This window comes from Suncus etruscus, chromosome 1 (assembly GCF_024139225.1).
Source record: "Suncus etruscus isolate mSunEtr1 chromosome 1, mSunEtr1.pri.cur, whole genome shotgun sequence".
NCBI lineage: Eukaryota > Metazoa > Chordata > Mammalia > Eulipotyphla > Soricidae > Suncus > Suncus etruscus.
In genome coordinates, this window is record NC_064848.1 from 67,328,951 (window position 1) to 67,341,462 (window position 12,512).

A 12,512-nucleotide genomic window follows, 5' to 3' on the forward strand; every position below is an offset into this window, starting at 1 on the left:
GGTAATAAAGTGGTTTTGGAAAAAATGTTTCCTGTTTAAAAACAGCAACTCCAAAAATAATTTTTAGTAAATTTTTATATTGAGTCTGAAAATTCAAATTTTAAGTCTGATCCCATTCTTAACTTATGTAAGCAAAACTGAGAAATTCCTTAATTTATTTTAAGGTATATGCTGTCATTTTTAACTTGATTGTAAATTTTGAAAGAACAAGATTATATAACATTCCTTTTTTTTTATCACTGCCTAGCACATTGCCAAATTTATAGGTGATATTCAATATTTAACTTGAATTGATTGTAAATTGTCAAGTCTGTAACATTCTCATTTATGATGTGATTTTGTTAAAAAGAAATGTAAAATCGTTGCAGTTTTTATGAAGATGATAACTGGTATATAAGTAATTAGAAAACATTAAATATCCAAGCCAAAGTCAACAACAATGGAATTAAAAGTCCCAAACTTCAACAATCTAAACTTAAAATGGGCCTGTTATACTGGCAGGGTTGGAATGGGGGGCAAAGGATGCTGGTTATGGGTTGCATTCTGGAAACACGGGTGGATGGAGATCAACACTGATGGTGGGATTGGCCCTAATTCACTGTATGTCTGAAACCCAACAATGAAGAACATTGTAAATCATAATGGTTTCAATAAAATAAAATTTAAAAACATATATATTGGAGATCAGACTCAACAAGCATTAAGACAGTAAGTGACCATCTGAAAGAAATTTAAGTATTTTAATATTTTTTTTGTTTAGTAAATAGATTGATAGCTTGATTTTGTAGCTTTTGGACATATATTTGTGTTTAGATTTTAAAATGTATTTCATATTTCATCTGTCAAAGAATGTGATTTGTGTGTGTGTGGTGCACCATGTGGATTGTGGGGAGGATCCTCCCTGAATGATTCTCTGCAAACCAGAGCCCAATTGTTCCTTGTGAAGGCTTGAAAATGTGATATTGTTCAGGCTCTATGTTGCTGGCAATTTGCTTTGGCCACAGTTAGCAGAGCTCAAGAGACCTCTCAGGAAGCTCCCAGTGATAATTGGGAGACCAAGTAATGCTGAAAATGGAACCATTGGGAGACCAAGTAATGCTGAAAATGGAACCAGGCTTGGTCACATGCAAGTCTTATGTGACTTAAACCATATATTACCTGTCTTTTCCCTTTAAGGCATATTGGTTTTAAGAATAAGATAAAGTACAACTTCAAATTTTGAACTTAAAAAATGTTTTTGATTTTTGTTTTTACTGTTTTGGGCCAGCATCTGTTGGCTCTTAGAACTTACTCCTGATTCTATGCTTAGGGTTCACTCCTGGTAGTCCTTGGGAGGCCTTCTGTAAAATAAGCATCTTATTTTTTGTACTATCGCTCAGACTCACATGTCGTGTTGTTTTTTTAATTAGTCTCTAATGAACTCTACTTCTGAAGAAATAAGTGGCTTTTATTTATTACTTTGGTAAATGATACCATTATTGTATTTTGTTCATTTCAGCTAAGAAATTAGAGTCTGTAAAAGTGAACAGAATCTGGGTCTGGAGCAATATTATAGTGGGTAGCATGTTTACCTTGCATGTGGTTGATCCAGGCTCATTTCCCAATCCCCCATATACCTCAAGGAATGTTCCTTGAGTACAGAACCCAGAGTAATTTCTGAGCACCACTGGGCCATGCTCCCACCCTTGGTGATATGTTTCATTTCATGGCAATAACAAATTATATTAATGATCAATAATGTAATTACTTGAATTAATGGGAGAAATTTATCTCCAAATAGCAGTCATTTAGAAAATATTATTATTTCTGTCCTTAAATATTTGAATTAATAGCATGATATGTAATCATAAATTTTTTTTTTTTTTTGGTTTTTGGGCCACACCCTGTGACGCTCAGGGGTTACTCCTGGCTATGCGCTCAGAAGTTGCTCCTGGCTTCTTGGGGGACCATATGGGACACCGGGGGATCGAACCGCGGTCCGTCCTAGGCTAGCGCAGGCAAGGCAGGCACCTTACCTCCAGCGCCACCGCCCGGCCCCCATAAATTATTTTTTACCTTTTACAGTGTTTTTGAGCATTTTCAGGTCAGATGACTGACCTTTAACTATAATTATTTGTCCTTATAGAAGATTAGATGAAGATCTTGTAAATTTTTGTATGTTTTCTGCTTATAGTATCCTACAGATACTATATGGTAAATGATATGGGTTTTTTTTTTATGTGTGTGTTTACTGTCTTAATTATATTAGCTCCAGTGGCTGTTGGATAATTATGAGACAGCAGAAGGAGTGAGTCTTCCCAGAAGCACTCTATACAACCACTACCTACGACACTGTCAGGAACACAAACTGGATCCAGTCAATGCTGCTTCTTTTGGAAAACTAATAAGATCAATTTTCATGGGACTACGAACCAGGAGATTGGGAACGAGGTTAGTATTGAGAAGTATGATTATAAATTTCTCTTTTGTAAAGTTAAGAGTTGTTTAGTTAATTGAATAATAATGCTTGACTATGGAAAACATATAAAGAAGAAATAATGGCGCATTAGCTCATTTTATAAAATTAGTCATTAAATCAAAGATCATTATTGTTGCTTCCAAATCAGAATGATACATTGTTCCAGCATCAACTGAGCAAAGCTTTGATAAGAGTTGATTCTCAAGTCCTATGAAATAACCAAATGAAATTTACATATGCTTTAAAAATGTTAGTTTATTCTTCTGAAAATAATTGTGATCACTTATGAGTAAAATAAAATAATAAGTAAAACTGTAACTCATTTCTAGCAGAATTACCTTGACATTATCGTGCATAACTATACTATTGGGTTACACTAAGAAATTAAGACTGGGGACAGAGCAGTGGAACAAAGGGTAGGTTCTTTGCCTTGTTTGCAGCATAGCCGGTTACACATAAGGCCCCCAGGGCCATCTAGGAGTAATTCCTGAGTGCAGAGCAAGGAGTAATCCGTGAGCACAAGCTGATCCAAATAAATTAAGTTTATATAAATTAAGATTGATTTTTATTTCATTTCTGGAGAACAAAATAATTTTGTGAACTTGAAAATAAGATTTTTGAAACTTTTCTTATAAAATGGTTTTAGTTATCTGCTTTCTGCATTTTTAAATGCTTTATTCTGAACTATATATGTATGAAAATTCTTATATAGTACAGTTCCTTCACATTGGAAAGCAATAGTGGTAGCCAATAGTGTATAGAAGATTCTTAGTTTTTTGTTTTTTGTTTTTTTTGAAATAAAGGAGTGTTTTCTGAATCAAAAATGATGAAAATAATACTTAGAATGAAACTATATTTTTGACTATTTTTATAAATGTTACAAATTGTCATAACATAATTAAGTAGCTGGTAAAATGAATATTCTTGATTTTTAAATATTATAGTAATTTGTATTAGCAAGCTTAAAACTAAAGATATCCTGTATAACAGAAAGTAGATATGTATGTAATTAATTACAGGTTACAATTGTATTCTAGAAGAGATCTTAATTTTTTAAGAAAATGAAAGCTTGAGTAATTGAATTTATTACAAACTTTATAAACTATAAAATATTATTGACTATTTGTATTATAAAATATGTTTTGATTTAAGGAATTTAAATGGTCTATATGTTTTCAAAATGTGAATTATTCCTTTCTGTTACATTTATGTGATTCAGTAGCTTGCAGATTGCTGAAGGTTCAGCTTTTTAATAAATATAGTTTATTTTTCCTATACTTCAAAAAATAAGTGTATTTTAAACTGATTATCTCTTCAGACTACTTCCAGTACCTAGAAAAAAAGTATTTTTATTTCTCTCCATTTTTTTCTGAACCACATTCTAAAATCATTATTTAGAGACCTAACCTACTATTTCCAGCTGATGGCTCAGTAGTTATGCATCCCATGCCAATATTTTGAAACTTTGGGCTTTATTCAACATTCTAATAGAGGTATTGTGCTTCTTTTGTTGGAAAGAGATTTCAAAGGATCCAATTTTCAGGCTCCATTTAAACCTTGAAATATATCTTTCAAATAGAAAGGGACAAATTGGGGTTCTTTGGCTTTGTGAATGAGTAGAATCCATACTTTAAGTACATATTGCAATATTTTAGCTTTTACTTTTAGATGCCCCCTCCCACTATAGTAATTATGTCTCCCTGTTTCCTCTAAACTTGTATGTAGTGTTGCAATTAAGGATAGAAAGCAAAGCCTAGAATAACAAAGAAATAAGTAAGAAAAAAAATTCCATGGAGAAAGTTTTAAAAATATATAAAGATAACAGAACTCTAATTACAGTAGAAAAATTGACATTGAAAGGGATCAGATAAAAGTTTCTACCACAAAAAACTTTTACCTTTTATTTTTTATTGTTAAGCCAATGAACTAAAAGGAATATAAATCATGAGGTAAACTATACTCAGATATTTTTTAAAATTGAACCAATTAGTTTGCTGTGTATATTTTAGGTGTATAATTTTACACCTCTTCAAATTATGTTATTATAACAGGACTGCAATCAAAGTTAGATACTTTTAGTAAAACAAGCTAAATGTATATTTGTTACTAGTAAAATTATCTGGTATGTTTTTTCAATCCTATCAATGCCTTGTCTAAAGTTTAACCTGAGTTAAATACAGATACTTCTGCCTTGTTTCTAAATAAAGGCAAACCAAAAGATCTCTTATTGCTAGATCCCTTCTCCAAAATAAGTCAAACAAGTAAGATCATGAAACATGCTGTTTTCCCCTCAGCATCTCTAATGGAATATTAGAAACTGTCTCCCCACTAGCCTCAGCAACATGCCTATTTGTAGGACACAGAAACTAGAAACTGAAGTCTCACAAGAGAGCTTATTTTGCCTTGCATCTTTTCCATTAACTGTATCCCCTGGTGAATTTCACCTGCTTTGAACCCTTGTCTCTCTTCTCTACAATTTTCAAGTTAGCATAAAAGAACAATACTAGTTAGCTTAGCTTGGTTTGTGGATTTGTAGTTTTACTTTTTGCTCTTCTGCAGTGGATTTAGAGAAAAGGTCTAATTCTCTGCAAATTGAAGACCTTTTTGTTCTTAGATAAACTATGACTTTTCGCACTGTATTTTGCTAAATCAGTGCAGTTAGTTATTCAAATACCTTTGTTTTATAAAACTAGCAGTATTTATATTATTTTAATGTCTTTCAAATGTATTAGACTCACCTAATATATGTAGATATTATTTTCAAGTAAAATTTTATTCTATTTTTGTATAAAATAATCCACACTTCATGTATTGTTACAGGAACTTAGTGGTATTGAAGTACTGTAACTAGTAACATCAAAACCATAACCGGAGTGATATCACAGCAGTAGGGCATTTACTTTGCACGCAACCAACCTGGGAAGGACTGGGGTTCAAACCCAGGAATCCCATATGGTCCCCAGAGCCTGCCAGGAGTGATTGCTGAGCACAGAGCCAAAAGTATTACCCTGATCATCACCAGGTGTGGCCCCTAAACCAGAACCAAAAACATAATAGTTAACATTATTGTAACTATGTTATCTAAACTGTAACAATAAATTAAATTTTTATATTTCGGGGCCGGTGCGATGGCGCTAGAGGTAAGGTGTCTGCCTTGCTAGCGCTAGCCTAGGAGGGACCGCGGTTCGATCCCCCGGCGTCCCATATGGTCCCCCAAGCCAGGAGCGACTTCTGAGCGCATAGCCAGGAGTAACCCCTGAGCGTCACCGGGTGTAGCCCAAAAACCAAAAAAAAAATTTTTTTTGTATTTCATGTAAACACCTTACAATATTACATAATATTTATTTGATATACTTTATAATCTTACTATGCATCCAATGGTGGTGGGAATGGTCCTAATTCTTTGTCACTATGCACCTTAAATATTACTGCAAAAGACTTGTAATTCACTTTGATCACAATAAAAATTATTAAAAAAATAAATTTTTTATTAGTCAGAAAATGCTCCCACCATTTCTCTTTCTGAATTAAATTAAAAATAGAAAAATTTGAGTTCTATATATCTAAATATATATGCATATAAAAATGAAATAATTTAATAAATTAACTTAATATTTAAGTGAAGGTTTAAAAGGAAATATTTTCCTTAGAATAGGCTTCTTGCTGGTTGATAGAGAATATTATTTTACTTCTAATGTAGTTTCCATAAAAATATACAAATTCAGAATTAGGTAAATTATAAATATATAACTTTATTATATACTGCTCATTTTTTAAAATAGGCAGTAAAGGCATACTTTATATAATTAATTATTAGTTTGACTTTTTATGTCTGATTTTTTTTTCATAAAGAGGAAACTCCAAGTACCATTACTATGGGATTCGTGTTAAGCCAGATTCTCCTCTTAATCGTCTACAAGAAGACATGCAATATATGGCTATGAGACAACAACCCATGCAACAGAAACAAAGGTAAACTTTAGAATTATTGACATGTTAAAGTTATGTAGTTTTTAGGTGTTCATGCCTATTTTTGTTAGGGAGGGTCACAAGTTAAATAGCGATGTGTGTAAGAATGTCATTATTATTGACATACATTTTCTAGAAATTTAAAATGACTTAGCATTTAATTTATCTGATTTTCCACAATTTTAATTTCTTAGTCACTCTTTTTGGTCCCTTTTACTCTGTATGCCTTGTCTTTTTTTAGACAGAAACTAAACACAAACATAAGCAAATTTAAACAGATACCAGAATACTCAAAGAAACTTTATTTTGAGTATTTATGAGCTTTTTGATGCAGTTTGAATTATTAATGGGTATTAAAGACTATCGGGCATTCTATATTTTTTAATCCAATTTCCAAAGACAGTTGTAGATATTAAAGTTGTAAGAGATCTGAAGAACTTGGATGGATGTATGGATGGATGGTTGTATAAATGGATGGTGTTTTAGAATACATCTCAAAATTCAAAAAAAATGCTTCAGTTCAGTCTGGCTTCAGCATCCTAATGACAATCAAAGCATTAAAAGCTTGTATTTCCAGTAAGTTCCAGAGATAGTAAATGACTTACATAATCCAATAATTTTATATAGCCAAAGTATATATAATAGTCTTATGTAATTTTTGTTATATTTTGGGATAAGTAAAATGTAGAAGCCCCTCCATTTTATCTAGCATAGCTCAGTTATGACAGATACAGTGTTATTACCTTGTAAGTTTAGTCCACAAATAACTAGCGCAAGTTGCTGTAAGCAGATGTAAGACTTCGAGAAGTTAGAAGCTGAGAAGGAATTGGGAGGGAGTGACCTTTTCAGGGGGTTCCTCTGTGTTAGAATACCTGCCTTACATGTGTGAAGCCCTGACTTCATTCCCTGGGCAATTCAAAATTAACAAAATAAGAGGAGAGAAATGGAGATTTTTTTTAAAGTAAAGCAATATGAAAAATAGTCAAGAACTAAATACAGAGGAATCATCATATTCTTAAGAGCAGAAGGAGAAATAAAAAGGGAGGAGAAGGCAATTTTCTAGATAAAGTGCTATGGAGATTTTAGGGCAGGAGTGATAGCACAGCATGTAAGACATTTGCCTTGCATGCAGCTGACTCAGGTTTGATCACATATGGTCCTATAGACCCCTGCACCGGCCAGGAGTGATTTCTGAGTGCAGAGCCAGGAGTAATGTCTGAGCACCTCTGGGTGTGGCCCCAAAACAATAAAAATAGGGACTTAAATTGAGAAAGGCAAGTGACATTCAGAGGGAATCATGTAAACAAAAGCACCTTTCGCTAAAGTCTATGTTGTCTCTGGCCAAGGACCCAGAATAAAGAAGAGGGTGGAGTAATATGGTGAGAAAAGATTTTATTTTATTTTATTTATTTTGGGGTCACGCCCAGTGGTGCTCAGGGTTTTTGCTTGGCTCTCCACTCAGGGATCACTCCTGATATGGTATGGAGACCAGATGTTTGCTAGGGTTTGAACCTGGGTAGCCACAAGCAAGGCAAGCACTTTACTCACTGTATGGTATCTATCCAGCTTTGAAAGATAAAAGAAAAAACTAAAGTCATATGAATCATAACTAACTTATATCTGAAGATAATTAAATTATTTTTATACAAAAATAACTGAATCTCAGTAACAGATTGAAGAAAACAGTGAACGATTTCAATACTTTGTATGGAGATGACACTGTTTTGGGGCAGACACTACTTTGGTGAAAGACACAATGAATAAGAAATAGGAAATGAAGATACTTGTTAAATGGTTTTTATCAGATATATTTCTTTTTTTAATTTTTTATATAAACAACTTTATTACATACATGATTGTGTTTGGGTTTCAGTCATGTAAAGAACGCCACCCATCACCAGTGCAACATTCCCATCACCAATGTCCCAAATCTCCCTCCTTTCCACCCAACCCCTGCCTATACTCTAGATAGGCTTTCTATTTCCCTCGTACATTCTCATTATTAGGATAGTTCAAAACCTAGTTATTTCTCTAACTAAAATCATCCCTGTTTGTGGTGAGCTTCATGAGGTGAGCTGTAACTTCCAGCTCTTTTCCCTTTTGTGTCTGAAAGTCATTATTACATGAATGTCTTTCATTTTTCTTAAAACCCATAAATGAGTGAGACCATTCTGCATCTTTCTCTCTCTATCTCTCTGACTTATTTCACAAAGCATAATAGATTCCATGTACATCCATGTATAGGAAAATTTCATGACTTCATCTCTCCTGACAGCTGCATAATATTCCATTGTGTATATGTACCACAGTTTCTTTAGCCATTCATCTGTTGAAGGGTATCTTGGCTGTTTCCAGAGTCTTACTATGGTAAATAGTGCTGCAATTAATATAGGTGTAAGAAAGGGATTTTTGTATTGTATTTTTGTGTTCCTAGGGTATATTCCTAGGAGTGGTATAGCTGGGTCGTATGGGAACTCGATTTCCAGGATGTTAGCTGGGGGTCTCAGTTCAATTTTTTGAAAGTGGCTAGCCAGTTGTGCCAACACCACTTGTTGAAGAGGCTTTCTTTGCTCCATTTAGGATTTCTTGCTCCTTTATCAAAAATTAGGTGATTGTATGTCTGGGGATCATTCTGTGAGTATTCAAGCCTATTCCACTGATCTGAGGGCCTGTCTTTATGCCAATACCATGCTGTTTTGATAACTATTGCCTTGTAGTACAGTTTAAAGTTGGGGAAAGTAATGCCTCCCATATTCTTTTTTCCAATGATTGCTTTAGCTATTCTAGGGTGTTTATTGTTTTAAATGAATTTCTAAAGTGCCTGATCACTTCTTTGAAGAATGTCATATTGTTAGAGGGATCGCATTAAATCTGTACAATGCTTTGAGGAGGATTGCCATCTTAATGATGTTAATCCTGCCAATCTATGAACAGGTTATGTGCTTCCATTTCCGCGTGTCCTCTCTTATTTCTTGGAGCAGAGTTTTATAGTTTTCTTTGTATAGGTCCTTCACATTTTTAGTCAAGTTGACTCTAAGATATTTGAGTTTGTGTGGCACTATTGTGAATGGGGTTGTTTTCTTAATGGCCATTTCTTCCTTATTACTATTGGTGTATAGAAAGGCCATTGATTTTTGTGTGTTAATTTTGTAGCCTGCCACCTTGCTATATGAGTCTATTGTTTCTAGAAACTTTTTCGTAGAAACTTTAGGGTTTTCTAGGTAGAGTATCGTGTCATCTGCAAACAGCAAGAGCTTGACTTCTTCCTTTCCTATCTGGATTCCCTTGATATCTTTTTCTTGCCTAATCGCTACAGCAAGTACTTTCAGTGCTATTTTGCATAGGAGTGGTGAGAGAGGAAAGCCTTGTCTTGTGCCAGAATTTAGAGGAAAGGCTTTCAGGTTTTTTCCATTGAGGAAAATATTTGCCTCTGGCTTGTGGTCGATGGCCTTAACTATATTGAGAAAAGTTCCTTCCATTCCCATCTTGCTGAGAGATTTGATCAAGAATGCGTGTTCTCTGCGTCTATTGATATGATCATGTGATTTCTATTTTTCTTGTTGTTGATGTTGTGTATTATGTTGATAAATTTACGGATGTTAAACCAGCCTTGTATTCCTGGGATGAAACCTATTTGATCGTAGTGGATGATCTTCTTAATGAGGCTTTGAGTCCTATTTGCCAGGATTTTGTTGAGGATCTTTGCATCTGTATTCATCAGCGATATTGGTCTTTAATTTTCTATTTTGGTAGCATCTCTGTCTGGTTTAGGTATCAAGGTGATGTTGGCTTCATAAAAGCTATTTGGAAGTGTACCTGTTTTTTTTTTGATTTTATGAAAGAGTCTTGCCAGGATTGGTAGAAGTTCCTCTTGAAAGGTTTGAAAGAATTCATTAGTAAATCCATCTGGGCCTGGTTTTTGTTTTTGGGCGACATTTGATTACTGTCTTAATTTCCTCAATAGTGATGGGTGTGTTTAGATATGCTACATCCTCTTCATTCAACCATAGAAGATTATAGCAGTCCAAAAATGTATCCATTTCTTCCAGGTTTTCATTTCCAGTGGCATAGAGTTTCTCAAAGTAGTTTCTGATTACCCTTTGGATCTCTACCACATCAGTAGTGATCTCTCCTTTTTCATTCCTAATAGGAGTTACCAAGTTTCTCTCTCTCTCTTTCTTTGTTAGGTTTGCCAGTGGTTTATCAATCTTGTTTATTTTTTCAAAGAACCAACTTCTGCTTTTGTTGATCTTTTGGATTGTTTTTCCGGTTTCCACTTCATATTTTTCTGCTCTCAGCTTTGTTATTTCCTTCTGTCTCCCTATTTTTGGGTCCTTTTGTTGAGTACTTTCTAATTCTATGAGCTGCGTCATTAAGCTATTCAGGTATGCCCCTTCTTGTTTCCTGATGTGTGCTTGCAAAGCTATAAATTTTTCTCTCAGTACTGCTTTGCTGTGTCAGTTAGGTTCTGATAGTTTGTGTCTCCCTAGTCATTTGTTTCTAAGAAGGTTTTGATTTCCTCTTTGATTTCATCTCGGACCCACTGGTTATTCAGTATTACACTGTTCAACTTCCAGGTATTAAATTTTTTTTGTGTCCCTTTGTAGTTCACATATAATTTCAGGGCCTTGTGGTCAGCGAAGGTAGCCTGTAAGATTTCTATCTTCTTGATACTATGGAGGTATGTTTTATGTGGTATCATATAGTCTATATTGGAGAATGTCCCATGTACATTGGAGAAGAATGTGTATCCAGGCTTCTGGGGGTGGAGTTTCTTGTATATATCTAGTAGGCCTCTTTCTTCCATTTCTCTTTTCAGGTCTAGTATATTCTTGTTGGGTTTCAGTCTGGTTGACCTGTCAATTGTTAACAATGCCGTGTTTAGGTCTCCCACAATTATCGTGTTGTTATTGATATTATTTTTCAGATTTGTCAACAATTGTATTAAATATTTTGCGGCCCCTCATTCAGTGCATATATATTTAGGAGAGTGCTTTCTTCCTGCTGTACGTATCCCTTGATTAATACAAAATGTCCATCATTGTCCCTTACATTATTCCTATGTATAAAGTTTGCATCATCTGATATTAGTATGGCCACTTCAGCTTTTTTATGGGTGTTGTTTGCTTGGATGATTTTCCTTCAGCCTTTTATTTTGAGTCTGTGTTTGTTCTGACTATTCAGGTGCTTTTCTTTTAGGCAGCAGAAGGTTGGATTGAGTTTTTTGATCTATTTAGACACTCTGTGTCTCTTAACTGGTGCATTTAGTCCATTGACATTGAGAGAAAGAATTGTGCTGGGAGTTAGTGCCATCTTTATATCAAAGTTTGGTGTGTCCTTTGGTCAGTCTTGTCTTAAAGTAGGCCGTTGAGTTTTTCTTTTAAGTATGGTTTTGAGTTAGTGATGTTTCTGAACTGTTGTTTGTCTGTGAAACCATGTATTGTTCCTTCAAACCTGAAAGTGTGTTTTGCTGGGTGCAGTATTCTAGGTGAAGCATTTATTTCTTTGAGGGTTTTTTTTTTGTTTTTGTTTTTGTTTTTTTGGTTTTTGGGTCACAGCCGGCTGTGCTCAGGGGTTGTTATTCCTGGCTACATGCTCAGAAATTTCTCCTGGCAAGCTCGGGAGACCATATGGGACCCTGGGATTCCAACCAATGACCTTCTGCATGAAAGGCAAACACCTTACCTCCATGCTATCTCTCCGGCCCCTATTTCATTGAGTTTTGTCAGTATGTCCCACCACTGCCTTCTGGCCTTGAGTGTTTCCAGTGAGAGGTCTGCAGTAAATCTCAAGAATGTTCCCTTGGGGGCCGGGCGGTGGCGCTAAAGGTAAGGTGCCTGCCTTGACTGCGCTAGCCTCGGATGGACCGCGGTTCGATCCCCGGCGTCCCATATGGTCCCCCAAGCCAGGAGCGACTTCTGAGCGCATAGCCAGGAGTAACCCCTGAGCGTCACCGGGTGTGGCCCAAAAACCAAAAAAAAAAAAAAAAAAAAAAGAAAAGAATGTTCCCTTGAATGTAATTTCTCTTTTCGATCTTGCTGCTTTCAGAATTCTGTCTCTTATCTGTGGGATTTATCATTGTGAC

General features: G+C 34.9%; 1 protein-coding gene across 1 annotated transcript in view; it reads left to right on the forward strand.

The window, feature by feature from the left end:
• RFX3 (regulatory factor X3) overlaps positions 1-12,512 on the forward strand; it is a 331,177-nt gene that overhangs the window by 224,427 nt on the left and 94,238 nt on the right. The window contains 2 exon segments of the mRNA XM_049773246.1: positions 2,249-2,430; positions 6,311-6,430. Coding sequence (XP_049629203.1) covers positions 2,249-2,430; positions 6,311-6,430 — 302 coding nt within the window.